Source organism: Sus scrofa, chromosome 14 (genome assembly GCF_000003025.6).
Source record: "Sus scrofa isolate TJ Tabasco breed Duroc chromosome 14, Sscrofa11.1, whole genome shotgun sequence".
Classification (NCBI taxonomy): Eukaryota; Metazoa; Chordata; class Mammalia; order Artiodactyla; family Suidae; genus Sus; species Sus scrofa.
In genome coordinates, this window is record NC_010456.5 from 29,521,522 (window position 1) to 29,547,392 (window position 25,871).

At 49.8% G+C, this 25,871-nt stretch overlaps 2 protein-coding genes across 5 annotated transcripts in view; one reads left to right on the top strand and one right to left on the bottom strand.

The window, feature by feature from the left end:
* RILPL2 (Rab interacting lysosomal protein like 2) overlaps positions 1 to 1,402 on the top strand; it is a 44,789-nt gene extending 43,387 nt beyond the window's left edge. The window contains exons 4-5 of the mRNA XM_021072266.1: positions 215 to 310; positions 717 to 1,402. Coding sequence (XP_020927925.1) covers positions 215 to 310; positions 717 to 720 — 100 coding nt within the window. The 3' untranslated portion in view covers positions 721 to 1,402. The remainder of the gene's footprint in view (positions 1 to 214; positions 311 to 716) is intronic.
* Positions 1,581 to 22,001, bottom strand: KMT5A (lysine methyltransferase 5A). 4 transcript variants are annotated; one of them, XM_021072263.1, is made up of 8 exons: positions 21,863 to 22,001; positions 15,693 to 15,814; positions 14,444 to 14,600; positions 9,834 to 10,053; positions 9,343 to 9,430; positions 5,880 to 5,939; positions 4,555 to 4,745; positions 1,804 to 3,388 (listed from the first exon to the last, which is right to left on the bottom strand). In XM_021072263.1, exons 1-8 carry the CDS (start codon positions 21,870 to 21,872, stop codon positions 3,178 to 3,180), a joined length of 1,059 nt encoding a protein of 352 aa, XP_020927922.1. In that variant the 5' UTR covers positions 21,873 to 22,001; the 3' UTR covers positions 1,804 to 3,177. The 4 variants fall into 4 exon arrangements, with proteins under 4 accessions (XP_020927923.1, XP_020927921.1, XP_020927924.1 ...); XM_021072264.1 differs by lacking the exon at positions 15,693 to 15,814 and having other exon boundaries at positions 1,581 to 3,388; positions 21,863 to 21,995; XM_021072262.1 differs by lacking the exons at positions 15,693 to 15,814; positions 21,863 to 22,001 and adding an exon at positions 16,083 to 16,152 and having other exon boundaries at positions 1,581 to 3,388.

The following is a 25,871-nucleotide window of genomic DNA, read 5'->3' on the forward strand; positions in this document are numbered from 1 at the left end:
ACCAAGCAGATGCCAGTGAGGTGGGGCCAAGGGGCTTGTCACGGCCCCAACTGGAAAGCGGTAGAAGTAGGAGTTGAACCCAGGTGCAAACAGGAAAAGCAACGTTTAAGTGTCTGGTCTGAATGCCATCTCAGCAGTGTCTTAGATCAGAGGCTCCTAACTCCTGTAACCCTGTGTAACACCATAACCTGACTGGGTGTTCCCCGCTTAACAGCAGGGACAGAGGAGGATTTGTGCACCTTGGAGACAAATCCAAGCCTCCTGACTTCAGAACCACAGATGCTGGGTGTGGGCGTTCCAGTTCCAGAAGGTAAGCCCCCCGGGGAGCATTTCCCTGGGAGCTGGGCCCTGTGTGACCACAGGTTAACAGCTACAGCTGCTCCCACACTGCAGGCTTCCCTCTCCAAACTCAGCACCTAAAGGAACAGACGTGGAAGCGCTCTCTCTCAGCTCTTGTAAACAGAGAGAGAAACCACCCCAATTTTTCATCCTAATAATAGCTAACACTGATTACTGAGGATTATCTATGTGCAGGCACTCTTTATGTCTTAAACTCATTTAATCCTCAAAAGCACTAGTATCGACTCCATGTCACAGAGAAGGAAAGGGCACGAAGAGAGGTTAGGTAACCCGCTCAAGGTTACACAGCTGCTAAGTGGCTGGAACCAGAGGTTCCACTCCAGGGCTGAGCACTTCTGGCCACTGTCTCTTCCCAGGTGAGGTGTAGTAACATATGACTGAATTCTCGGGAAACCCCTCCAAGGCAGGTGGGCAGAGGCTGTTCCTATTAATGGACGCATTTCAGAGGGTAAGTGATTTGTTCAGGTGATGGCTGACAAATGCTTAAAGCAGATGCCAGGAATGGATCATTGTGCCTGTAAACTAACTCCACCCCAGTCCCAATCTGCCTCTGTGCCTGGAGCTGAGGGAACAAAGCCTCTCTGGGGTGGAAAGTGCAGTGGGAGCCGAGATCTGGGCTGAATGGGGGAATTTCAGCACCAGACAAGCACCCTTGCTGTGAAACGCCTGAGAGTCAAATCTAGCACATTAGAAACAATTATAAACTGTAATAGTGGCGAAAATTTATGCTACAAGCCAGGTATCGTTCTAAGGGGACAACGTGCTTAACTCTTCATCTCCAAAAGCACCCTCTGACCCCCATAATACGGAAGAAACTAGAGTTCCCATCGTGGTGCCACAGAAACAAATCTATTATCCATGTGGATGCAGGTCAATGGCCTTGCTCAGTGGGTTAAGGATCTGGCGTTGCTGTGAGCTGTGGTGTTGGTCACAGACGCAGCTTGGATCCTGCGCTGCTGTCTGTGGTGTAGGCTGGCGGCTACATATCCAATTGGACCCCTATCCTGGGGAAGCTCCATATGCCGCAAGTACAGCCCTAAAAAGACAAAAAAAAAAAAAAAAAAAAGATCCAGTAAGAAAATATCTCTAGGCGGACAATCACCAAAACTGACTCACACTGGTCTGTGGCCCTTCTGGGTGTAAAATAAAGAAAATAGAAAACCCAACCTTACTTTTCCCTACCTCTGCCTTGAGAAAAAACCAGAATAACACAGGTAGCCTCGCCTGGCAATAAATATTTTAATTTGTTTCATTTTTATGATGACAAATAATTTTCAAGTTTATTTCCTTTTTTCTTTAAATACAAAGCTAAACCACAAACAGGTACAACCAAGACATTTTATCTCACATTTACACACTCCCATCGGATCCTCCTCCAATTCACTGACCACTGACCAGGCAAGTGGGGGGTGGGGAGGGAAGACTTTCTTAGGTAGCACCGTCGTGAGGCCAGGGTTGGGGGGGCATCAATGTTGAGGACAGGCTCTCATACCTGTTTCCATTCACATTTACCTGGGAGCAAGAGGACCAGGAGACCCCAGGCCACGGATCCAGGGTCCCTGAACTACAGGTTAGCAGAATGTGGGAATGGGTCCCCCTTTAGGAGGAAGCCACCTGCTCCTCCTGCCATCACAGTCAAAGACTTTACCCTCAGCCATGATCCCCTGCAGCCTGGCAGCTGGGGTAGAGGCCCTGCACTCTGCCACTTACAGGCTCATCCTTCAGTTCATGGCTGCACCTTCACAGGATGTACACCAGGTGGTCTGACAAACAAAAGCCTTGACAGCAAATCTGGAACTTTCAGCCCAGCAGAATCAGGTTGGGGTGGGGGATGGGGGTGGAGAATTGGGTAAGTAATTTCTGGTCCCACTACAAAACTTTATTTTTGATTAGAATAGTGTACCATCTCAAATCTCTTCTATAAAAACAAAACCAAGGGGGGGGGAGCCAAAACAAAAGCGCAGCCACTTCACTCACTTCAAGACCTATATACATGTAAGTTGTCTTCTGTGGTTTTTTTTTTTCTTTTTTGTTTTATGATTTTTATTATTTTCTTAAAATAAACTCAGTGTTCACATTTCTATAAAGAAATTAACCCAGTTTTGGGAAACTCTGCCCTGGCAGGGCTAGGTAAGCAATGCTCGTCCCTGCCCACATCTGCTTTGATTCCCCGCCCTGATGCTTCGAGGTGCCTGGAAAAGCGGCAGCCCGTGGAAGAGTAAATCTAGCCCCGGCCCGTGAGCCACTGGGTCGGTAAGCTTTCGAGAAAGCAGAGGGGAAGACTATCTTTACTGTGAAACCTTTTAAAAAATATTCATACACTTCAATGTGCGCCTGTCGAGATGTCAGGAGAACAAGAGCTTGGGGACATCCCATCCAGGCTGTGGGGAGGCGGCGTCTTCCTGGCACCCACCTGCACTGGGATGTCGGGATGTGGGGGAGAGAGTCCTGGCTCTTCAGCTGGAGACAGGAGCATCGCCCAGCTTCCTAGTTCATGTTCAACTCTTTCCTCTAAAACCTGTGCCGAGTCTTTGACTGCATGCACGGGAAGCACAAACGTTCGACTTGTATGCAAAAAAGGTACAAAAACAACTAGAATATAAAAGTTTTGGTAATATAAGGCCATCTGTTCAAGTCCACCTTGGAAACCTGTAACAGATATTTAAATACTACAGTGAAAAGGCATCTTAATATACTTTTTAAAAACATCTGAAGTAATCTGCTAAGATTAAGTGTGTAAAAAAAAAAAATCAATTCCCTTTTGAGGGCACTTTGTCCATTAAAGATGGGGTGGGGGAGGGGGGAGGGGCCATTGGGTTAATGCTTCAGCCAAGGGTAGGCTTCGATGGAAGCCCGGCTGCGGTCCCCATAGTCATACAGGAGCTCCTCCCCGGCCTCGATGTCTCGGGAGGCGATGAGGATGAGGTGAGGCACGCCGTCGATGTCGTGCAGTTTGGTTTGGCAGTTCCCACATTTACTGTGATTGATCAGTCTTCCTAGGCGATTTGTCTCTCGAGTTGCATCCACACTGGTGGGGAGGGAGGGAGACAAGAGGATTAAACTGATAAAAAGGCTTCTGAACCCGGTCAGAGTCACACTAGCTGGTGGGATGGTGATTTATAGCCAAGTTTTGGGAGAAAGCAATTCACCTTAAAGAAACATCTTTAAGAGCGCAGAGAGGCGCTGGGTGGAGTATTTGAGGTGGTGGAGGGGGACAGGTGCAGGAGGGAATGCAAAAGGCGCTCACTGGAGGCTTGGGAGGTCACTGTGAAGTTGTGAATAATAAATCAATGAATACAAGTCATTATGTTGGTAGTGGGGGCAGGCGGTATAGGAGAACTCTCTGTTCTTTCCACTCAGTTTTGCTGGGAACCTAAAACTGCTCTACAAAGTCTATTAAAAAACCATACAAACACAAAAAAAACAGTCAATGACACTACCACACTGAGAACAGAAGTCAGTGATTCCCACAGCTGTTCTGGCCACGTGCCCCAGAGAGAGACCAGGGCAACCCCTATACAGGCTTTTGTGTGACTGGCTCACCTCTAACCCCCAAAATTAAAAATGGGGAAGGGGAGTTCCCGCCGTGGCGCAGTGGTTAACGAATCCGACTAGGAACCATGAGGTTGCGGGTTCGGTCCCTGCCCTTGCTCAGTGGGTTAAAGATCCGGCATTGCCATGGGCTGTGGTGTAGGTTGCAGATGGGGCTCGGATCCCACGTTGCTGTGGCTCTGGCGTAGGCCAGTGGCTACAGCTCCGATTCGACCCCTAGCCTGGGAACCTCCATATGCCACAGGAGCGGCCCAAAGAAATAGCAAAAAGACAAAATAAATAAATAAATAAATAAAAATAAAAATGGGGAAGGGCAGGAAGTTCCCATTGTGGCTCAGCGATAACAAACCCAACTAGTATCCATGAGGATGTGGGTTTGATCCCTGGCTCTGCTCGGTGGGTTAAGAATACAGCACTGCCATGAGCTGTGGCGTAGGTCGCAGATGCAGCTCGAATTCCAGCGTTGCTGTGGCTGTGGTGCAGGCTGGCAGCCACAGCTCTGATTAGACGCCTAGCCTGGGCACTTTCATGTGCCACAGTGCAGCCCTAAAAAATAAGAGGCAGGGTGTTCTGGGGAGAGAGCTGCAGCAGAAACATCAGGGGCCCTCTGTGGCCCCTTGAGGCACTAGGGGAGTAACTTACCAGTAGGTTTTGCTCAGATACTGAAAATAGTACATGTAGCAGCCCGTGGAGGGGTCTTGTGCATACAGAGCCTCCCGCTTCTTGGCATCGGTGATCTCGATGAGGTCCCCATGATACTCCACCACGAACTCACCCCTGGAGAACTGCTTGGTGGCGATCACACCCCGGCCTTTGCCGTCAATGAGGTCAATCTGTTGGGAGGTGCCAAGAGGGTTAGATCATAATAGCAACAAAGGCCACCGTACATGGCCGGCTTCACAGGGGCCAGAGGCTGGCACCTTGTTCTATTAACACCTTTACTGAGGTAGGCCAAAAAATTCACTCATTTTTTACATGTACAATTCGACAGGTATTATTAAATGTACACTGTTGTGCAACTATTGCCACAATCCATCACCCCAAAGAGTTCTTTGTGCCTATTTGCAAAGTGTTGTTACACTGGATCCTCATGGGAGATCAGCTGGGAAGCAGTGTAGCACAAACCCAAATCCACAACCTGACCTCTTCAGGGGAATAGCAGGAGCCAGTGTTCTGAGTCTTTCCTTTATTCCCTAATTTAGCCTCCTGGGTTTCTCCTTATTCCATTATAAATGGAAATGGAGAGTGACTGCTTGAGGGGCCTAGGCTTAAATCCAGAACCCCCTCAACGGTGGGTAGAAACTGAAGCTTTCTAACCCTGGGCACTAGTCCAGATCCATCTGGCCACCACTAATGGAGAGCTACTCCCCTTTCATCTACCCAGTATGTCTGAAATATACTCAGAGAAAACCAAATCCCCTGGGCATGCCATTCCCTAGGAAAATAGTCCAGAAAAAACTTACCACTGTCCTTTTAAAAGTTTCCCTGGGAGTTCCCATTGTGGTGCAGTGAAAACAAATACAACTTGTATCCGTGAGGACACAGTTCGATCCCCAGCCTCACTCAGTGGGTTAAGGATCCCGTGTTGCCATGGCTGTGGTGTAGGCTGGAAGCTACAGCTCCAATTAGACCCCTAACCCAGGAACATCCATATGCTGCAGGTGTAGCCCTAAAAAGCAAAAAATAAATACATAGATAAAAGGTTACAAGGATAAATTTTCTTTTTTATGTATTTTGTAATTTTTAAAAAGTTTCCTCAGGATAACATCTCACATACAAGGTCCATTATGTTTCCTTCATGAGGCATTCCCTTAACAATAGTTTTGGTATTTGGTCCCTGTAAGAGTCTGCCTGGTCACACTGACAGTGAGAGGGTTCAAGCGGCATGGCTCTTTGCGGCCTCTGGACCAGCGAAGGTGCAACCTCTCAGCCTTAGCCTCCATGCAGTGGGCCCTGCCGCCCCTTACCTTCATGCCTTCTTCCTTCCCACTTTCAATCAATTCATCAATTCTTTTCCTTTCTTCGGACTGGGTGGGGAGGAAAAAAGAAACAAGTACATCAGCATTCCCTCCTGGGCCATTCCAGTAGCCCTGGCTGCCTGGGATCACAGGTCGTTCACAGTTGGCTTCCATGGCATCGGTCCCTGATGCTGCCCAAGCACCCGTCCTTCTCTCACTGCCCTTTTGAAGGGGGACAATTCGCCACCTGGGGTTCAGATGGACCAGAAGGGAGACAGTGGTAGTGCAAGGGCAGAATTGGGCTCGTGGCTGTGTTCTGCTTGGCCCACGCAGAATTAAAAAAAAAATCTAAATTGCTGACACGTAAAAATCAGAATTCTGATTTCATATAACACCAGTTTGGGCTGATCAGACGGCGGGAGCAGGGGCATGGCCTCAACCAGCCACCCGCCCCTTTCTCCACAAGGCAGCCAGAGGGATCTTCTAAAAATGTAAAGGAGATCAGGTCATTCCCTTGCTTAAAGTTCTCCAGGAAGTTTATTTAACAGTAACACTGGTTCCTTAGTTGTGACAAATGTACCAAGGAACCCTAAGATGAGTAGCTTTGCTCTGCTACTGGGATAAAACCCATTTGTCTGACGGCCCTGAGATTCTGCAGGATCCAGGCCCTAGCCTCACCCTGGCTCCCACCCTCTAGCCACAATGGCTGGCTCTTTCAGAAGGCCAGCTTTGGTCCTGCCTCGGGGCCTTTGCATCTGCCATTCCCTTGCCTGGTAAATCCTTTCCCTAATCCATTTGCCTGGCTTGCTTCCTCCCTTCCAAGCTCTGCTCAAAAGGCACCTCCTCAGAGAAACTTTGCTACTATGGCTAAACTAGCCTTGGCCTAGACACACCATCCAACTACTAGGGTTTATTAACCAATGTCAGAGTGCTCCAAAATTATCTTGCTTTTCAGTTTTTTTGTTATTGTTGTTAATCACTCCTCACTTAAATATAAGCTCTGTGAGTTCAGGAGCCTCATCTGATCTTGTTCACTGTGGAGTCTCCTGGCCTAGAACAGTGCCTGGCACACAGTAAGCCCTCAAAGCAACTCTGCCATAGGCACACACACAACCACCTTGTTGAATAATTAATTAGTTACAAGCATGCTGAGACCAATGAGCAGACGTAAATGGGAACAATCATGGGAAATCTGGGATAGGCAGCTGGGGATTTTCCTGCCGTGGCAGAATAAGCAGGACTGAGCTGGGGCCAGCCGAGATGCCCTGAATGCAGAGCCAAAGGGTCTGAGTTTCACTCTGGAGGCTCAGGTGTTAGGGGCATGCGAGCGACCAGCTCTGAGTGTCCAAAAGAGGATTCTGGCAGCAGCACACAGGGGACCCAGGGCCTGAGTGGGGTGGGGAGCAAGGTCTGAAAGAAAGTGAGGAAGGAGGGATGACCCAAGACATTCCTGAGCTGGAACCAGCAGCTGCTTTGCACCAGGCCCAGGGCTGGGCTGGGGATGATGAGGCCAGGGCACTGCCAACACTGCAGTCCCTGCCCCAGAGCTGGCTGTCACCCCACCCACAGCCATTCCAGCCAGCGAAGCGGCTCCCACAGCAAATGAGGGGTTCAGGGCATCTCTCCAAGGCCTAGCTTCCTCTGGACCGGACTTGGACCCTGGACCCAGTCCTGCCCACTCAGTCTTCAGCCCCAGCGAGGTGCCTGCAGGGCTCTGTTTCACCCCAGCTATCTGCACCCCTGCTTACATCCCATCCACCCAGGCCTCCGTTCTGCCCAGCCCAGAAGGGCAGTCCCTGACCTTACCCCCTCAGCGGAGATGCAGCCGCCCCACCTTTGGGCTTCACCTCTGTAATCAAGAGGAGACACCGCCCTGCAGGCCACAGCCCCACCCGGCCAGCAGCCACCTCACTGTCCTGGCCTGCAACCACCTGGCCACAGTGCCCACTCAGGACAGCCAACACAAACGATGGCAGGCACCGCACGGCTCTCCCTAGCGACTGGCTCTTGGTCCAGTGACAGAGCCAGCTTTACTGTGCCTGCAGACTGAGCCCTGGGGCAGCAAGTGCCTGTTCTCTTCTACTCATCTGCTGCAACATACAGGAGACCTGCATCACAGCCCTCTGCAGCCTTCACTCCTCGACAGAAAAGCCGTTTTTTTCATTAAAAAGGCAAACTCAGCTACCCCTATCCTGCAGCCCACAGCGGCCCTTGGTGGACCCCCAGACTCCCTGTGGGTGTTGGGGCTCTAGCTGCAACCGGGAAGTGTCCCGGGTTCTGGGGCTGGCACCGCCTCGCCCTCTGCAGTGCCGTCTCCAAGAGTGACCTAGCACAGCCTCCCACTGCAGGCAAACATTTTGTAACAGCTTGTTCTTGGCTGAAAAACACTGCCTTTCTAAAGAAATAAAAGCCAAAGCTTCTCTGGAGCGGAGCCGGGGAGGGGGGAGAAAGGGAGTAGGAACGGACCCCCCCCCCCCCCCGCTTCTGTTGTTGGTTTTTTAATGTAGCCCTGTCAATTCAAAGACAAAAAGAGAAAGAGATACACTAGATCATTGTATGTACAGCCACAGATTCACCATCTAAATGCTGAAGGGGTCTGCGCGGGCTGAGATGTCCCACCCCTCAGTGGGGGTGGCAATCTGGAGCACTACTTGCCAGCCTCCAGGTTAATTAATCTGCACACCCAGCAGGCCACAGGGCCAGGCCACACCCTGAGTTTCCTCAACAGAAAGGCAAGCACCACACCTCACTGCATCAAATATTGATCAACTGCTGCATAGCTCAGCACTCTGCAAAGACGGTGGGCGGGCGGGGCCTCACCGCCTGGCTGGCCTCCACAGATTCTGGGGGACCATGGCTGGGTGGGAACAAGCGAAGAGCAGAGAGGCGCCTCCAAAAGGGACCACAGCGGGGAAGCAACAGCGACAATAGTTAGCAGGTCTCACTGTGTACCAGGCACGGTTCTAAGTGTTCTGCGTGCATTAACAAATCGAATCCTCCCAAATACGCCATGCGGGGCTGCTTTATTATCCCATTTCACAGACAGCATAGAGAGGCCCAGGGTGGTAAAGTATAGGCCTGAGGTCATATACACAGTAAGTAGTTCCCAAGCTGCTCCTCTTTACCCCAAGACATGGAAACTTCTAGACAGCAGCCTTCCCCACAGACCCAGGATGCAACGGCCCTGCCAACATGTCCAGAAAAGTCGCTTTCATGGTGACACCTGACTTTCCATGCCACATGCTACAGGTCACAAGGCTCCTTCACAGAGGCATCTTAACCAAGGCTCCTGGTGACCCAGAACATCACGATGACCGCCCCCACTAGACCAAGGAGAATAGCGAGGCCACAGAGGCCAAGAGACTTGTCCCCAGATGATACAAAGAGAGCTCAGGTCCTGCACACTACCTGCACTGCTCCCCAGGCCTCCCTGCCCCTCCAGGAGCCGAGGCTAAAACCACATGCCTCTAACCTGCAGCTCAGCTTTGCTCTTCCTGGAGCTCCTCCGCACAGGGTAGAAATCCGTGAGTTTGCGATTCTGTTGCGTTTTTCCTTGAGCTCTGGGATGGGAAAGGAAGAGGAGAAAGCAAGTATTAGCACGGAGACCACATTCACATCCGGGAGGGAAGCACACAACCCCTTAGGAGAGAGCTCCTTGAGAATGATGTCACTTAAACACCTTTGTCCACGGTGTCCCAGGGTCACTCAAGGCTCTGCTGCCCAGGGGGGCCTCAGAGAGAGTGTCAAAGACAGTCTGCCTGCTCTTGGCGGGGAGGGGGCTCCTGAGCTCTGTACCTGTGCCAGACAAAATGCTGACTAATACTGGTATCCCTAGTGGCGACTCAGGAATCTGAGCTCTAATGCAGGCTGAGAGCAGGGATGGTTTCAACCTGGCTGGCACTGGACAGGCCACGCCAGTATCAGGACCAGACTGCCCGGTCTTAGGGGCGGGCTGGCACTTACTTTTTCCTGGGGGCCTGTTTGCCCCTCATGGGCTTTTTCAGGGCTTGCTTGGCAGCAGCTGCATTGGGAGAATCACAAGACGAGGTCGGGGTTTTGGGAGGTTCTGCTGCTTCAGATTTTTGGTTTGGAAAAGGTGCCAGGGGGCCTCTCCTGGCGTCTTTGATCTTCTGTTCCTCGGACTTCACGGTGCTTCGTATTGCATTCCCAGAGTTTCTTTTCTCTGTGGGCAAAGGGTGGAGAGAGACGGGCTGATTCCAGACTCTCCGTTTCCCACTTTCCAGCCCTCAGCTGCCTTCAAAGCCAGGCTTTAGGAAAGGAGAGGGGCATAGATGTGCTGGACAGCAGTGCCCTTGGTCTGCTAAGGCTGGTGTCTGCTAATGGGTTTCTTAGGAAAACCTTCTGGCTTTACTCTTTGGACCCAGACACTGGGCAGAGCTTTCGGTTCTCTGCATTTTTTTTTTCCAGCTTTGTTGAGATATAAATAGTTAATACAATTACAAGATATTTGAAGTGTTACACCATGATGAATTGATATATACGCTGGAGAAAGATTCCTCCCATAGAATTTATCAACATATCGGGCCTTGAGGGTAACAGTCCTTGAAGCAGAAGCATCAAGGCCAGCAAGACTGGCACAAAGGCAAGATCAGTGGCTTTTCAGGAAATGGGCTGCAGACCCCAGGGGGAAGAAAAAGGCTAAATTGGAGTTCCCGTCGTGGCTCAGTGGTTAACAAATCCGACTAGGAATCATGAGGTTGCGGGTTCGATCCCTGGCCTCGCTCAGTGGGTTAAGGATCCGGCATTGCCGTGAGCTGTGGTGTAGGTCACAGACGCAGCTCGGATCCCAAGTTGCTATGGCTGTGGCATAGGCCAGCAGCTACAGCTCTGACTAGACCCCTAGCCTGGGAACCTCCATATGCCGTAGGAGCGGCCCTAGAAAAGGCAAAAAAAAAAAAAGGCTAAATTTTGAAAGAATGGGACAGCATTGGTGGACAGGAGGAAGGCAATAAAGCAGAACGTCTCCCCAGCAAAGACCTCTCTCCCCAAGAGCTAGCTGCCTGGCATGATTCATTTCAGAGTGTGTGTGTGTGTTCATGCCCACGGCCTGAGGAAGTTCCCAGGCCAGGGACTGAACCCACACCACAGCAGCGACTTAAGCTGCTGCAGTGACAAACACCGGATCCTTAACACACTGCACCACAAGGGACCCTCAGACTCTTTTTTTAAAAAAAAAAAAACTCCCTCTTCTAATAGGGATGAAGCCCAGCTTTCATGGTGGTTCTCAGAATGGTGCCCCAACACCTGTCAGTGACTTGTTACTAAAAATAGTTGTGGGCATTCCCAATGTGGCGCAACAGGTTTGGTGGCATCTCTGTAGTGCCAGGATGCTGGTTCCACCCCTGGCCCAGCACAGTGCATTAAAGAATCTGGCATTGCCACAGCTGTGCCATAGGTCACAACTGCAGCTCGGATCTAATACCTGGCCTGGGAACTCCATATGTCGCAGGGTGGCCAAAAAAAGAAAAAAGTAATAAATTAAAAAATAAAAATAGCTGTAAAGAACCAGTGCTGAAAGATTTTTAAATAATTTTTTTTTTTTTTTACTTTAAAAAGTAAAGGGAGTTCCCATTGTGGCACAGAGGAAACAAATCTGACTATCATCAGTGATGACGCAGGTTCTATCCATGGCCTTGCTCAGTGGGTTAAGGATCTGGCATTGCCATGAGCTGCAGTGTAAGTCAAAGACGTGGCTCGGATCCAGTGTTGCTGTGGCTGTGGTGTAGGCCAGCAGCTACAGCTCCAATTCGACCCCTAGTCTGGGAACCTCCATATGCTGTGGGTACAGCCCTAAAAAGATGTAAAAAAAATTCACTTTTTAAAAATAAGTAAATAACACATTACTTGTGGGAATATAAAATGGCATGGTCACTTTGGAATAGTTTGGTAATTCCTCAAAACGTTAAAGAGTTACCAAGTGACCCAGCAATCCAAGACCTAGGCATCTATTAAGAGAATTAAAAACAGGTCTACACAAAAAACACATCTATAGTAGCTTATTCATAATAGACAAAAAATGGAAACAACTCCAACGTCCATCAATTGATGAATGGGTAAATAAAACGTGGTATATCCACATGATGGAATATTATTCAGCCACAGAAAGGAATGAAGTACTGACACAGGCTGCAACTTGGATGAACCTTGAAAACACTATAATGAGGTAAAGAGGCCAGACACAAAAGGCCACGTATAGTATGACTGTTTTATAAAATGTCTGGAATAGGCAGATCCATAGAGACAGAAAATAGACCAGTGGTTGGCTGGGGCTGGGGGAAGGGAGGAATAGGGAGTAACTGTGAAGAGGCACAGGGTTTCTTTTGGGGGTGATGAAAACATACTGGAGTTTGACAGAGGTGACAACTGCATATATCTGTGGATACACTAAAAACAACCGAATTGTACCCTTTAAAATGAATTTCGGGGCATTCCCTGGGAGCCTAGTGGTTAAGGACTCGGAGCTGTAGCTTGCTGTGGCTCAGGTTTGATCCCTAGCCTGGGAACTTCCGTATACCATGGGCAGCACCCCCCCCAAAAAAGGGAACTTCAGAATATCAGAATTATATCTCAATAAAGAAAAGGGAAAAAGAAATTCATCAGAATCCATCCAGACGATTCTCACTCCTTTACACGCCTTCCTGAGTGGGACAAGATGGAATTAAGGCTGAGATGCTGGGCATGACCCTAGGAGGGGGAGCCTCCTGTGAATACCAGCTGTCACATTAGGCTGCATCAAGGCAGGAAAAAAGTCAAGAATCACGGACAAGAGCCTGGCCCTTGGGGTCTTCTCCAATGTACATCTGGCCCCCAATTCTAATTGCTGCCTCTTAGTAACACTACAAAATAAGCTAGCTTGGGCACTGTGTCACCATTTAGGAAAGTCTATATCCCACCCCAGGGATGAGACTGGCTGGCCATCGAGAAGGCCCTTTCCCCAGACCCAGGGTGGTGAGTATATCCTAGGTGTTCCTGATGCAGAGGTATGGGGAGGTGTAGCCCATGATGCTAGCAGTCCAGTGGAGACAGGGCTGACAGCATGGGGCACTCACAAAGCCCTTTTGCATCAGCACTTTAACTGACCTTCAGAATAGCCCTGTAAGAGCAGACTCCTCTCTCTCCCACCATACAGACAAGAGAGCTGAAGCTCAGAAAAGAGTAGCAAACAGCTCATGGCCCTCCCTTTTATAAAAGGCAGAACTAGGATTAGAACCCAAATTGTCGGAAATAACATCACCCTGTGCACCAGAGGGAATCAGGTGAGGGCTGGCTCCTGCCCTTGGTTCTCAGATCTGGCCCCAAAGGCTGGCCTACCCCATCCGTTATGAATTCTCTGTTAACCAGTACAAAGCTTCCCTGTACGGAGCTGCTGGTACCCAGAGTTCTGCTTCTTTAAGGCAAGGGTTCTTTTGGGGGGGGGGGGTTGTTTGTTTGTTTGTTTTTAATGAGTTGCAACATTTATTTCAGGTTCTCTCTTGGTTTTTTTTTTTTTCCTTTTTTTTTTTTTCCCCTTTTTTGTCTTTTTAGGGCTGCACCAGAGGCACATGGAGGTTCTCAGGCTAGGGGTCAACAACCAGAGCCACAGCAGTGAGAATGCAGGAGCCTCAACCCACTAGGCCATCAGAGGATGCCCAAGGCAAGTTTTAATTAGAAGGGAACATGGTAAACTGGGGCAAGCTATACACCCCTCTACTGCAGCTTTAAAAGGGGATATCTGGATTACAGCAAAATTTCTAAGAGATTTCATCATGTTTTGCAGGGCCAGACAGAACTGACCATATATCTTCTTGCTCCACATTTTAACTCCAGATCTCATTCCAGAGTATGCTGTTTCAAAGAGTAGCATTGAATACTTGAGTGGAAAGATACTTTATTATTATTTTGTTGTTTTTTAGGGCCACACCTAAAAAGCACATGGAAGTTCCCAGGCTAGGGGTTGAATTGGAGCTGCAGTCACCAGGCTACACCATAGCCACAGCAACAGGGATCCAAGCCTACACCGCAGCTCACGGCAATGCCACATCCTTAAGCGACTGAGCAAGGCCAGGGATCAACCCCACATCCTCATGGATACTAGTTGGGTTCTTAACCCACTGAACCACAACGGGAACTCCAGAAAAATACTTTAGAGAAGTGAGGTCAAGGCCAACTCACAAAGGGAGAGAAGTCAGTTACTCAGGTCCACAGGACTCCAGCAGAATACAAGCATCTGGTCTGGACAACCGAGACTCATAATTTCTGTACTTTTGGCACCTGTGAACCTCTTTAACTACAGGTCAGGTGCCTTATTTTTGCAACTTGACAAGATAATCCAGCTTAAAGGACATGCTAACTCTTGTGAAAGCAGGGAGAACCTGTTAGACTAAAAGGCACACACCCTGGAACAGGCTGCTCTCTCCCCCATGTCTGTGTTTCTTAGCAGCAAGACAGAACATGGCTCAAACCTTTCCAACTTTGGCTTGAAAAGGCTGGATAAGAATATAATATACATGCATTGTTACGTAGGGTGCAACCCAACCAACTGTGGTCAGAAGAGGGCCATTTCAGAGGCTTACCGTCACGTTTCCTGTAGATTCCGGCTAATGGCTTCCCCTGGCATTTGACTTCATGATGTGCAACTGAGTTCTCTTCCTGAAGGGGGGAACGCATTCCAGAGCATTTGTTCGGGCTCATGTAGGTATAGATCTTTGACTGCCCGGTAAATACATTCTCCTAAAACGACAAATGTATATTCTGAAAGAGGCTTGAAGAAGAATATCTCACAGCACTTGGGCAGAGAAGGGGCAATCAGAATACTAGAGACAAAAAATAGACAATATCTCTCAAAAACTGGGCTACCAGGAGAAGCTGCCCAGTTTAGACTCCCCCAGGTCCAAATCTGTCTCTAATTCCAGTTGCTGGGGGGGGGGGGAAACACCTGGCCAGAAGCAGAACCGGCTGTCCACAAAAGGTCTGTCTACTCAAGAAGGAGGCAACCTACCAACAGCAGGGAGGTCAGAATGACCCAGGAAAACAAGGCAAGAATTTTGAAAGGCTGGCCTAGGTGCAGAAGCTGACTGCTCTGGCAAGAGGTGCAGGGGCTCTAGCACAGAAACAGGCTTCAGAGAACCTGATTAACTACTTCTTGGTTCTGAGGTCAGCAGGGAGGACTGACTTGGCATGACTGCTGAGCCTTCTGTGTGCCCAGGCCTGGCTCCTCTCAAATCATGCAGCCCAACAGTCTCCCAGGACTGCGGGAAGAGACTGCGGTTGGGGTAATTCTCAGACTAACTGGGGGGAAGTGCAGAGCTAATGAAAGCAGCTGCCTACAGCCGGCGCATTTAGGGCGGTCACTTTATTTGCGGTGGGCAGGCCGGTGGGGCGGGTGCAGGTCACCGCTGGTGTCTCTGGGTGTGGGGCCTCTCCTCTGAGTAAGCACAGACGGGAGGAGGGCTTTCCCAGAAACACGGCTGGGCCTTTCTGCCTGGTGAGCCATTCAACACCAAGTCAGCAAGACCCGTGACCTCCCTGAGGGCCCCGGGCAGGCCCCGCACACACTGGGAAGGCAGTCACCACGGCGGTGGCTAGGTCTAGGGTTACGGAAATGTCATAAAGACACAAACTTTTCCGAGGTCAAACATTGCCAGGGTCATGGCGGAGCGAGTGTGGACGCCACTCCCAGGCAGGCAGCTGCCCGGCGGGGCGCCCCACCCGCACCCCAGCCCCAGGGCCGCCGGCGCGCCCACGTGCTATCGGAGCGGGGCCGGCGGGGGCGCATGGCCCTTCTGGGCGCGCGGAGCGAGTGCGGGGAGGGTGCCTGCTTACCCCATTGGTGCGGGGCCTCCCCGGGCCCCTCCGCTCCACCATCTCCGGGCCCGGGGCCGTCGCTGCCACCGCCGCCGCCGCCGCCGCCGCCTCCACCGCGCGGGGCTTGGACATCTTCCTGCCTGGAGAGGGGGACCCGGGGGAAGCGGGGGAGGGGGCGCTCAGGGCGCGGCGGGGCGGGGAGCGGGGCCGCCCGGGCCGGGCGCCGCGGCGGCGCCTCCCGCCGCAGCCATATTCCGAGGACCCGGCGGCGACGGGCCGCCCGTGCCGCCGAGAGGCCGAGGCCGGCCGGCCGGGCCAGGCCGGGGCCCGCGTCGCCCTCCCGCCGCCCGGCCCGGCCGGGCCCCGCGCGCCGCCCGCCCCCCGCGCGGCCGGGCCCGACACACCCACCTGCAGCCCGGCCAGGCCCATGGCGGCGCGCCCCTCGCCCTCGCCGCCGCCGCCGCCGCGGCCCGGCCACCAGCGCTGCCGCTGCCGCTGTTGCTGCTGCTGCCGCCGCCACCAGCGCCGGCGCGGCGCCCCGGGGAAGGGCCGGCGGCGCCCCACGGCGCCCCCTTCCCCCATGGCCTGCGAGGCAGGGCCCGGCACCCGCGCGCCGCGGCAGCCCGGGCCAGCCCGGGAGCGAGGACGCAGGGAGGGAGGCGCTGGCGGCGCGTCCCCCGCGGCCCGCCTGCTAGCCGCCGCCGCCGCCACCGCCCACCGTCCGCTCCCGGCCGGGGAGGGGGCTGGCAGGGGCGGTGCTGCAAGGCTCCTCCCGAGGGAGGGAGGAAGGGAGGGGAGCGAGGGAGGGAGGGCGGGCCCCGCGGCCGCGACGAATCCCGACTCGGGCGCGCCCCCTCTCGCACGTTCTCAGCCACTCCGGGAGGAAGGGGTGGGAAAAATGATAATGACAGCCCCGGCTTTCGCCCGCCAGGGTCCTTCTCTGGCCCGCTCCTCAGATATTTCGGGAGACCCGTCCGAGCCAGGCGCAGTCAGCAGCGGTGAATGCGACAGGCGAGAGAGCCCTCCGGGGTGCCCGAGCCTGTGCTCACAGAACGTTTTCCGGGCACTTAATCTTTCCGGCAAGTCCGGGGGGGCAGGTCCTGTGCATAGCCCGTTTTGATGAAGATACTGAGCCTCTGGGGAAGTGCAGCTGCTTGCCTAAGGCCACCTGAACTAGAACATGACCAGGTCAGGTGTCAAACCCACTTGGTCTGCACGGCACCGGTGCAGACCCTGGGGAGACAGAGCCAGGAATTATAATGGTGTGTTTGCTGGGTGCTTCTCTTGCATATCTTATCTCAGTCAAACCTCACAGCAGCCGGGTGAAGGTAGTCACCATTATTACCTCCTCCACAGATAGGGAAAATAATGCTCAGAAAAGTGAGAAGCTTGGCCAAATTCTCAGAACTAGAAATAGATTTCCAGGCCAACAGACCCCAGAGGCTGTAGTCTTAGCCACTATCTTCCTGGTTACAGATGAGGAAATAAGTAGGAAGGAGCAAGTGTGTTAGAGAACGGTTTAGCAAGTCACCCAAGCCTCCTGTCCCCCAAAGAGAAAATGTCTGAGGCAAGCAGGAGTTCTAGGCAGTGCAGTTATCTCAGCATAGCTTATTGCCCTGAACCACTGTGCTGTAGCGTAGCCATTGGGGTTTGAGGGCCCACAGCCAAAGAGTCTCTGTATTTGTGCAAAGTCATAGATGCAAACAAGACACCTCAGGACATCTAGCCTTGGGTTATGGCCTGGAAGACAAAGATTGGGTATCTCTCCCTGCATCTGCCCCAGAGGTGCTTTGAGACCCAGTCTAGATCTCAGCATCCTCATGGATAAAAACCAAGAGCTATGGGAGTTCCCGTTGTGGTTCAGTGGTTAACGAATCTGACTAGGAACCATGAGGTTTCGGATTCGATCCCTGCCCTTGCTCAGTAGGTTAAGGATCCAGCGTTGCTGTGAGCTGTGGTGTAGGTCACAGATGTGGCTCGGATCCCGAATTGCTGTGGCTCTGGTGTAGGCCGGTGGCTACAGCTCCAATTTGACCCCTAGCCTGGGAACCTCCATATGCCACAAGAGTGGCCCAAGAAATGGCAGAAAGACAAAAAAAAAAAAACAAAAACAAAAACCAACAACAACAGCAAAAATAAACCAAGAACTATGAATTCCATAACCCACCCAGGGCACCTTCCAAAATCCACAAATAAACAAATGGCTGTCACTTTAAACAGCTGCCTCCCCTTAGAAGGGATAAGAGTGGATTAAATGGCAAGACACTGCTCAGGACAATGCCTCCCAAATCAGCTCATGCTTTAGCATCCTTCAGAGCAGGGCTGAGGAGCCCCTCCCCCATCCCCACCCAACCACTAACTCTGGTGGTACTCTGCCCACATGAAGACTGAAGAGACTACACAGAGAGTTAAAGAGGATTCTAAAGCGACATTCTGGCACCCAGGTTGAGCTATTTGAAAGTGTCTGTTACCTCTGCAGAGCAGAACAGGTTTGTAGTTTGATGCCAAACTATTATGGAAATCATGATTTGGAGGCAGCAAGCAGCTGCTCAGATCATCTTGTCCACTTCTCATACTATTTTAACTCCCCACCCCCACTACACACACACACACACACACACACACACACACACACACACCACACACACATACACACACACACTCATGGCTGTAGTTTTCTCCAGCCTACAAATGCAGGGCATACATTAAAATGCAAGTCTAGTACCTATTCCTCTCAATTCTGAAGCTCTAGTACCTAGAAAATGTAGTAGAGATCATTCAGTGAAGTTTCAAAACATGTTTTCTCTGTACATGAGGTGTTCACACATATATAACAAATACAGGAGTTCCCGTCGTGGCGCAGTGGTTAACGAATCCGACTAGGAACCATGAGGTTGCGGGTTCGGTCCCTGCCCTTGCTCAGTGGGTTAACGATCCGGCGTTGCCGTGAGCTGTGATGTAGGTTGCAGACGCGGCTCGGATCCCACGTTGCTGTGGCCCTGGCGTAGGCCAGTGGCTACAGCTCCGATTCGACCCCTAGCCTGGGAACCTCCATATGCCGCGGGAGCGGCCCAAGAAATAGCAAAAAGACAAAAAAAAAAAAAACAAAAAAAAACAAAAAAAAAAAAAACCAAAAAAAACAAAAAAAAACAAATACATTTACCAATTAACAGAAAGAAAATCTCTTACTGTTGCCCAGGATCTCATAGAAACAGAATTCAGGAATTCCCTGTTGGCACAGTGGGTTAAGGACTCGGCATTGTCACTGCTGTGGTTCGGGTTCAGCCCCTGGCCTGGGAACTTCTACATGCCATGGGTGCGGCCAAAAAAAACCAAACAAACTAGAATTCAACAGCAACGATACTAATAGCTAACACTTACTGAATTTTTACTGTGTTAGCCCTTATAATATAATATGATGCATTATTTAATCTAACCTTTCCAACTATTTAGGAGAAGGTAGTATTCCTATTTCCCAGAGGCAGAAATTAAGATGAATCACTAGCCTAAGGGTTACATGACTAAGATATTGATGGAGCTGGGATCTGAACCCAGTTCTGCTGTATGAGGGTACTTTACCATAAAAAAAAAGAAAAAAGAAAGAAAGTATAGTGCTTTCCTCAAACTCAGACACTAAAATACCAATTTATTCATTCAACAAGCATTTATTGACTACCAACTGTGTTCCAAGCCCTCTGCTAAAGACACAACAATAACCATACAGAAAGATAAAGAACAGTGAGGCCAGAGGGGTGTGTAGGCCCCTATAGACCATGGTGAGAACTGGGGATTTGATCCTAAGAACAAAGGGGAGGCTGGGGGTGGGGGAGTAGTGAGGGTCACAGTATGAAAATCTGTGTTTTTGGGGACCACCCTAGCTGCTGAAGCATGATCAACTGGAGATGGTAACAGTGGAAAGGGGGAGACCAAGGAGGAGGCCATCTGACAGTGGCAGTAGAAATGGAGAAATGTAGATAGAAGTATCCTGCTCAAACTAATACCCTCGAGGTTGTAAATATTTACATGATTGTAAAACTTTAAAACCAGAGAAGAGTCGTCCAGTATCTGAACATTTTGTTCATGTGACTCAGCAGGGCTCTTAAGATGAACTATAAATTAGGAACGAAGACTGATTTTCTAGAAGAAAAAGACAGACCCTTCCTTTGAAGAACTGAACATGATATCTTGACACTAAGTGGCCAATTTAATGGTTTGTAAAAATAATGAAGTCTAAAAAAAAAAATGAAGTCTAAGAAATAAATAACCACTAATTTGGGGGGAAGATTGGAGGGGGGGGTGGTCAAGTGAGCCAGTGAGAATCACTAATCAGTACATAACAAAGATGATTTGTAAGCCAGTCATGGTAGAAGCTGGGAACATTCATCTTCACTATGGTTAAATAAGGGAGGTGGAGTGGAACAAGTAAAGACAGAGAATGGCCTGAGCCTGGACAGTGACTTTGGACTTCAGCTTCCACCTCTGAAAAATGGAAATAACAGGTTGTAAAGATTAACTTACATAATAAAGTGCCTGGCCCTCAATGGTAATTATTATTTTCCCATATTAAGTATTTAAGTATTTCAATGGCAGAGTTGTGTTTCCCCCAAAGATTAATTTAGTTAAAGCAAGCTTTTTTTTAATGCACTACTGCTGAAACAGGTAGTTTAAATGATTTTGCTGTGATGGGAAAAATGAATCAGGGATGCATAGATTTATTAAGCTATGTCAGATAAATTAGTCAGATATTATTAGATATACTTTTAGATGCTTAATGCATTTCTGAAGAAAAACATTTAAGGCGTCTTAGTTTTCTCTGTGGACTGGGTTGTGAAGCTCTTGTGAAGTTCACTATGCCTCATTTCTTTTCTTTTTTTTTTTTCTTTTTTCGTCTTTTTTTGCTATTTCTTGGGCCCTTCCCGCGGCATATGGAGGTTCCCAGGCTAGGGGTCTAATCGGAGCTGTAGCTGCCAGCCTACGCCAGAACCACAGCAACGCAGGATCGGAGCCGCGTCTGCAACCTACACCACAGCTCATGGCAACGCCGGATCATTAACCCACTGAGCAAGGGCAGGGACCGAACCCGCAACGTCATGGTTCCTAGTCGGATTCTTCAACCACTGCGCCACGACGGGAACTCCTGCCTCATTTCTTAATCATAATCTAGGTAAGTCATGTCCCAAAAGACCCTAAAGGGAAGCTGGGAGAATAAATGATGCAACTGGGTGCAGGGGCTGAAAACAGAGAAGCCCAATAAATATTTGCTAAATGAATCCTTATTTTATTCATTATGATCACAAAAGGAAGATACTGCATTAAGGCAAATTCCTACTAATATGTAAGAACTTGGACTTTTGAGAAAATGTTAAACCTCAACTTCTTTTAAATAATAATTCAAGTGAATCGTCACGCTCAAGTTTTTGCATGAAGGAGACACAGCAGCTGGACGTGATCAGCGGTTGGAGATCACTTTGCCGCATAACATGGGTCTTACTATTCTGCCAGTAAACTGTACAAGGAACTTCAGACAGGGACTTCACTTCCCTCGCGGCTGCACAATCCCACCAAGCCTTGTCCCGTGGGCAAAAGTCCTGATCAGCTATGGGGAGAAGGGCCGCCCCAGGAGGTGGCAGGGGACCCGTGTCAACCCAAAGTGGGCCAGCGGGGCCCGTCCCCGCCCGGCGGCGCAGAGCTGACTCAGGTTGTGGGGAAGGCGCCCGCCGCGGTGTCCACTCCGACGCGCTCCCCACCTTGTAAATTACCGATCTGCGCCCTCGCCTCCGGGTTGCTTTCCTTCCCAACCAGAGAGAACCCCTAAGCAGACGATGCCTCGCTCTCTCCCCTATTTGTATCAATAACAACCATTCCCTGGAGGTGCCCTGCGCTTTAGTTTCCAAACAGCTTTGACATATGGCCCCATTGCCTCCGGAGAGGCAGGCCACCGAGTGCCCACAGTTTAGAGAGGGAAAACCGAGGAACGGGAGTGGAACGGGTTTCTGGGGGGGTACCGGAGCGAGGGTGGGGATGAGAAGGTTCCGCAGCCCCTCCCCCCGCGCCCCCACCTGTCCCCGCGCTCGGTCCGAGCAGCCCGCGGCAGAGCGCCTCCCCGCCGCCACTCCCGCTACCTCAGTCCCGCCTCCAGCGCGACCCCCCACCGCAGCTGCCCCGGCGCTGGCCACTTGGGCCAATACCTCTAGCCATAGCCCCGCTCTGTCACCGCATAGGATCTCCCGGGAAACGCAGCTTTCGAAAAAAGTTGCAACAACTGTAGCCAACTGCTCCGCCGGGTACCGGCTGCTGCGCTGATTGGCGCCAGCGCCTGCCTCTCCCCAAATTGCCAGCTATGATAGGCGAACTTGAGAGCGAAAGCCCGCCCTTCTCCCCGCCTCCATGGCAGGGGCGGGGCGAGTGGCCGCACTTTCTACAAACGCTTTCAGGACAGGTCCCAGAGGAGGGGGGGGTTTAAATTTTACCGTCGCCCCACGTTGATAGGTTGCACTGGAAGGACACCGACGCTGCCATTGGGAGGCCCCCAAACTCCGCCCTCTCCGGCTGCTGAAGCTCCGCCTCGGAAGGTTTAGTCATGTGGCTGGAGGCCCCAGCTCTGAGTAGACCCACTCGGGACTTCCGGTTTTTAGTGGGTTTGACCGGAACACGACCTTTGACCCCTCGACCTCCCCTTATGACCTGGGAAGCCTAGCCCCCAGCAGTTTAACATCTGCAGCACCTTGACCATTCCAGCAGGTCAAGGTTTATCGAGTTGAAAGGTTTATCGAGTCTGTTCCAATATTCAAAGCCCGCGGGCACGGCTCCTACCAACTGAGTCAAATTCTCAGTCCACAGCGATCCTAGCCCAGCATATCCCAACCATTTTAGAGATGGGGAAACAGAGGACCAATTTTAACAAGTAACTTACTTGCTGCCCAATGTCACCAGCAGTTTAATTGCAGGTCCTAGATCAGTCTTTTGACTGTTAGTCCACTAGAGGGCTACCTTAACCCTAGGGAAACAACTCTGCACCTTTTCCCACTCTGGGAGAGCCTCGGTTGGTAAGTTCCCAGAGAAACACAGGTGTCGTGGGTATTTTTTGCTTTGAACACAGTTAAAGTGTCCAGTTACAGCTCTTTCCTGGGGACCCCTCCTGGAGATATGAGCAGAGGTCACTCATCCATTCTCTCTCTTTGGTTCCCAAAAAAATTTTGGAAGGCCCACTATTGCCCAAAGACCCTGTCATTGCACCAGGAAAGCAGGGAGAGCAAAATGAGGTGATGTTATGTGAAAAGCAGAAAGTGACCATTCTGTCACTCACCGTGGGCCCTTTGGTATGTCATTTCAGCTCTCCGAAGCTCAGCTTACACAGCTGTCAAATCTTGGAGTTGGTCTGTGATCTCCAAGATTCCTTCCAGCTTCCATAAATACTTAGAGGTTTTTACTTTCTCTAAAATGCATTAATTCAGCATTTATTGGAATGTCTGGTCCCCCAAGGATACAGTGGCAAATAAGACAGATCTACCATTTTTCTTTAAATTTACTTTTGGCTGCACCCTTGGCATGTCAAAGTTCCTAGGCCAGGGATCAAACCTGAGCCACAGCAGTTGTCCAAGCCACAGCAGTGACAACACCAAGTCCTCAACTATTGATCAGCAGCAAACTCCCCATTCTCATATTTTTTAGGGAAGAAACAAACAAGAAGCCACATTTTAAAAGATAATATTAAGTAGTGATTAATGCTATGAGTGAAATGAAAATAGGGAATTTTACAGAGTGTGATTGGGGAGATCATTACTTCTATAGATTGGTGAAGTCAGAGAAGTCCTCTTTGAGTTGGTGGCTTTAGGTTATACCCTAAATAAGAGAGTCTTAAGGGAGAAGGTACTTATAAGTAGAGGCAATAATGAGTGTAAATGCCTGGAAGTGGGGATAAGCTTGGTTGTCTTGGGATAGAAAAAGAAACCCAGTGTGATTGGAATAGAGTATATGATGGGAAGAATGGAGAGAATCAGGTGGGAAAGGTAGGCAGAGGCTCGATCACAGAGGCCACTGAAGACTGTGCTGGTCTCTCAGCTCCAAATCCACTTTTCTCCACACTGTGCTGCAATATCAGGGCTGCAAACTGTACTGCGCCTTTGTCAGCTAGTGTTAGGTTCCGTCAACAGGAAAGGATACAGGGAGACTGGAGGGCAGGGGCAAGGACAAGGGGCTCACTCATGCCTATTTGCATGCTATTCCTATCATGGTCACCTAAGTAATGACATTTTGCTTCTGGCATTTGGGCATTTGGTTCATTCTCCAGGTTCTTTCCAGAAATAGCCTCAATAGTAGCAGCCCTTCTTCAGAGTTCTAAGCTCCATCTTAGCAGTCCCCCCACCCACCAACTCTTGAACGGCCAGCACCAACGTCAAGGTGCCCCTTTCTCAGAAGCAGGAGAACCAGCTCCCCGGGAATCCTCTTCTGATTCTTCTTGCTCTGCTCACCCCAACTGTTCTCTTTGTTCTCCAGCCTTAGAAGTGGGAACTGCTTCCTGCAGTTGTTATTAAATTACTTCAGTGTTCCCTTTTTGCTTTTTCCATCTTCTACCACCTGTTTAATGAATTTCCTATTTTAAGTTCTTTTTTCCTGATCAGACCTTGACTGACACAAAAGCCATAAGTAAGGACTTGGACTTTTATTCCATGTCTAATAAGAAGCCAGCAGTAGCTTTAAGCCATGGTTTTAAGCCAACAATAGATAGATTGATGAATCTGAATAGTAATTTTGCAAACAGTTACACAAACAGAATGATTGCATATAGTTATGTAAATTACAGTAATCTGCAGTGAGACTTGGAATCTTGGAATAATGTGACTGCTTTAGGAATGTCTGCTTAACACTTTCTGTTGTCCTAAAATGCAACACCACAGGTGTGACATCACAGCAGTGCTGAGATGATTTTCATTAATCTAGTGTTATCTTTGCATTAATACTTGCTCCAGGATTTTGCTATTGTTAAATACTTTTTGTGGGGTTCCCGTTGTGGCACAATGTTTGATTCCTGGCGTGGTGCAGTGGATTAAGGATCCGGCGTTGCCATAGCTGTGGAATTGGTTGCAGCTCTGGCTTAGATTCAATCCCTGAGCCAAGAACTCCATATGCTGTGGGGCCACCAAAAAAGAAAAAAAATTAAATACTTTTTGTGGAATTCCTGTCGTGGCGCAGTGGAAGTGAATCCGACTAGGAACCAGGAGGTTGCGGGTTCAATCCCTGACCTTGCTCATTGGGTCGGGGATCCAGCGTTGCCATGAGCTGTGGTGTAGTTCTCGGACGTGGCTCAGATCTGGCATTGCTGTGGCTGTGGCGTAGGTGGGCGACAGCAGCTCCGATTAGATCCCTAGCCTGGGAACCTCCATATGCCAAAGGTGCAGCCCTAAAAAAATAAAGGGCAAAAAGACCAAAAAAAAAGAGGAGTTCCCGTCATGCTCAGTGGTTAATGAATCCGACTAGGAACCATGAGGTTGTGGGTTCTATCCCTGGCCTTGCTCAGTGCGTTGAGGATCTGGCATTGCCCTGAGCTGTGGTGTAGGTTGCAGACGCGGCTCGGATCCTGCGATGCTGTGGCTGTGGCATAGGCTTGGCAGTTACAGCTCCGATAAGACCCCTAGCCTGGGAACCTCCATATGCTGCAGGTGCGGCCCTAGAAAAGGCAAAAAGATGAAAAAAAAAAAAAAAGAAGAAAATGAAGAAAATGCTTTTTGTTAACATCAGTTTTTATAAGCTTCTACAAAATGGAACATATGTATCCTAAATTTCCACAGCTGGTGGCCACTGTGATCTACTAACCTCATTCCATCCCTCAGTGAATATATATAATAACATGCACATTTGCCTATTATATATTTGTGTGTGTGTATATATATATGCATACATGCATGGATGGATAGATACATGCCAATATATAAATATATAAAATCCCCCCATATGTATATATAGATATATGTTAATATGTGCAATATATATATAAAATATATGTAATATACTTGAAACTCAAGCAAGTGAGAATAAAACAATACTCATAGAAGGGCATAAGCTTATTGTTAGAATTACATGAGAGAATGAATATAAAGCATATGGGGGTGTAGAAGTTTGAAATGGTAGCCACTTAGTAATGAACTTTTGAATAAAGTTATAGAATTGCATCTTAGTGGATTGCTATAACTTGGAGTT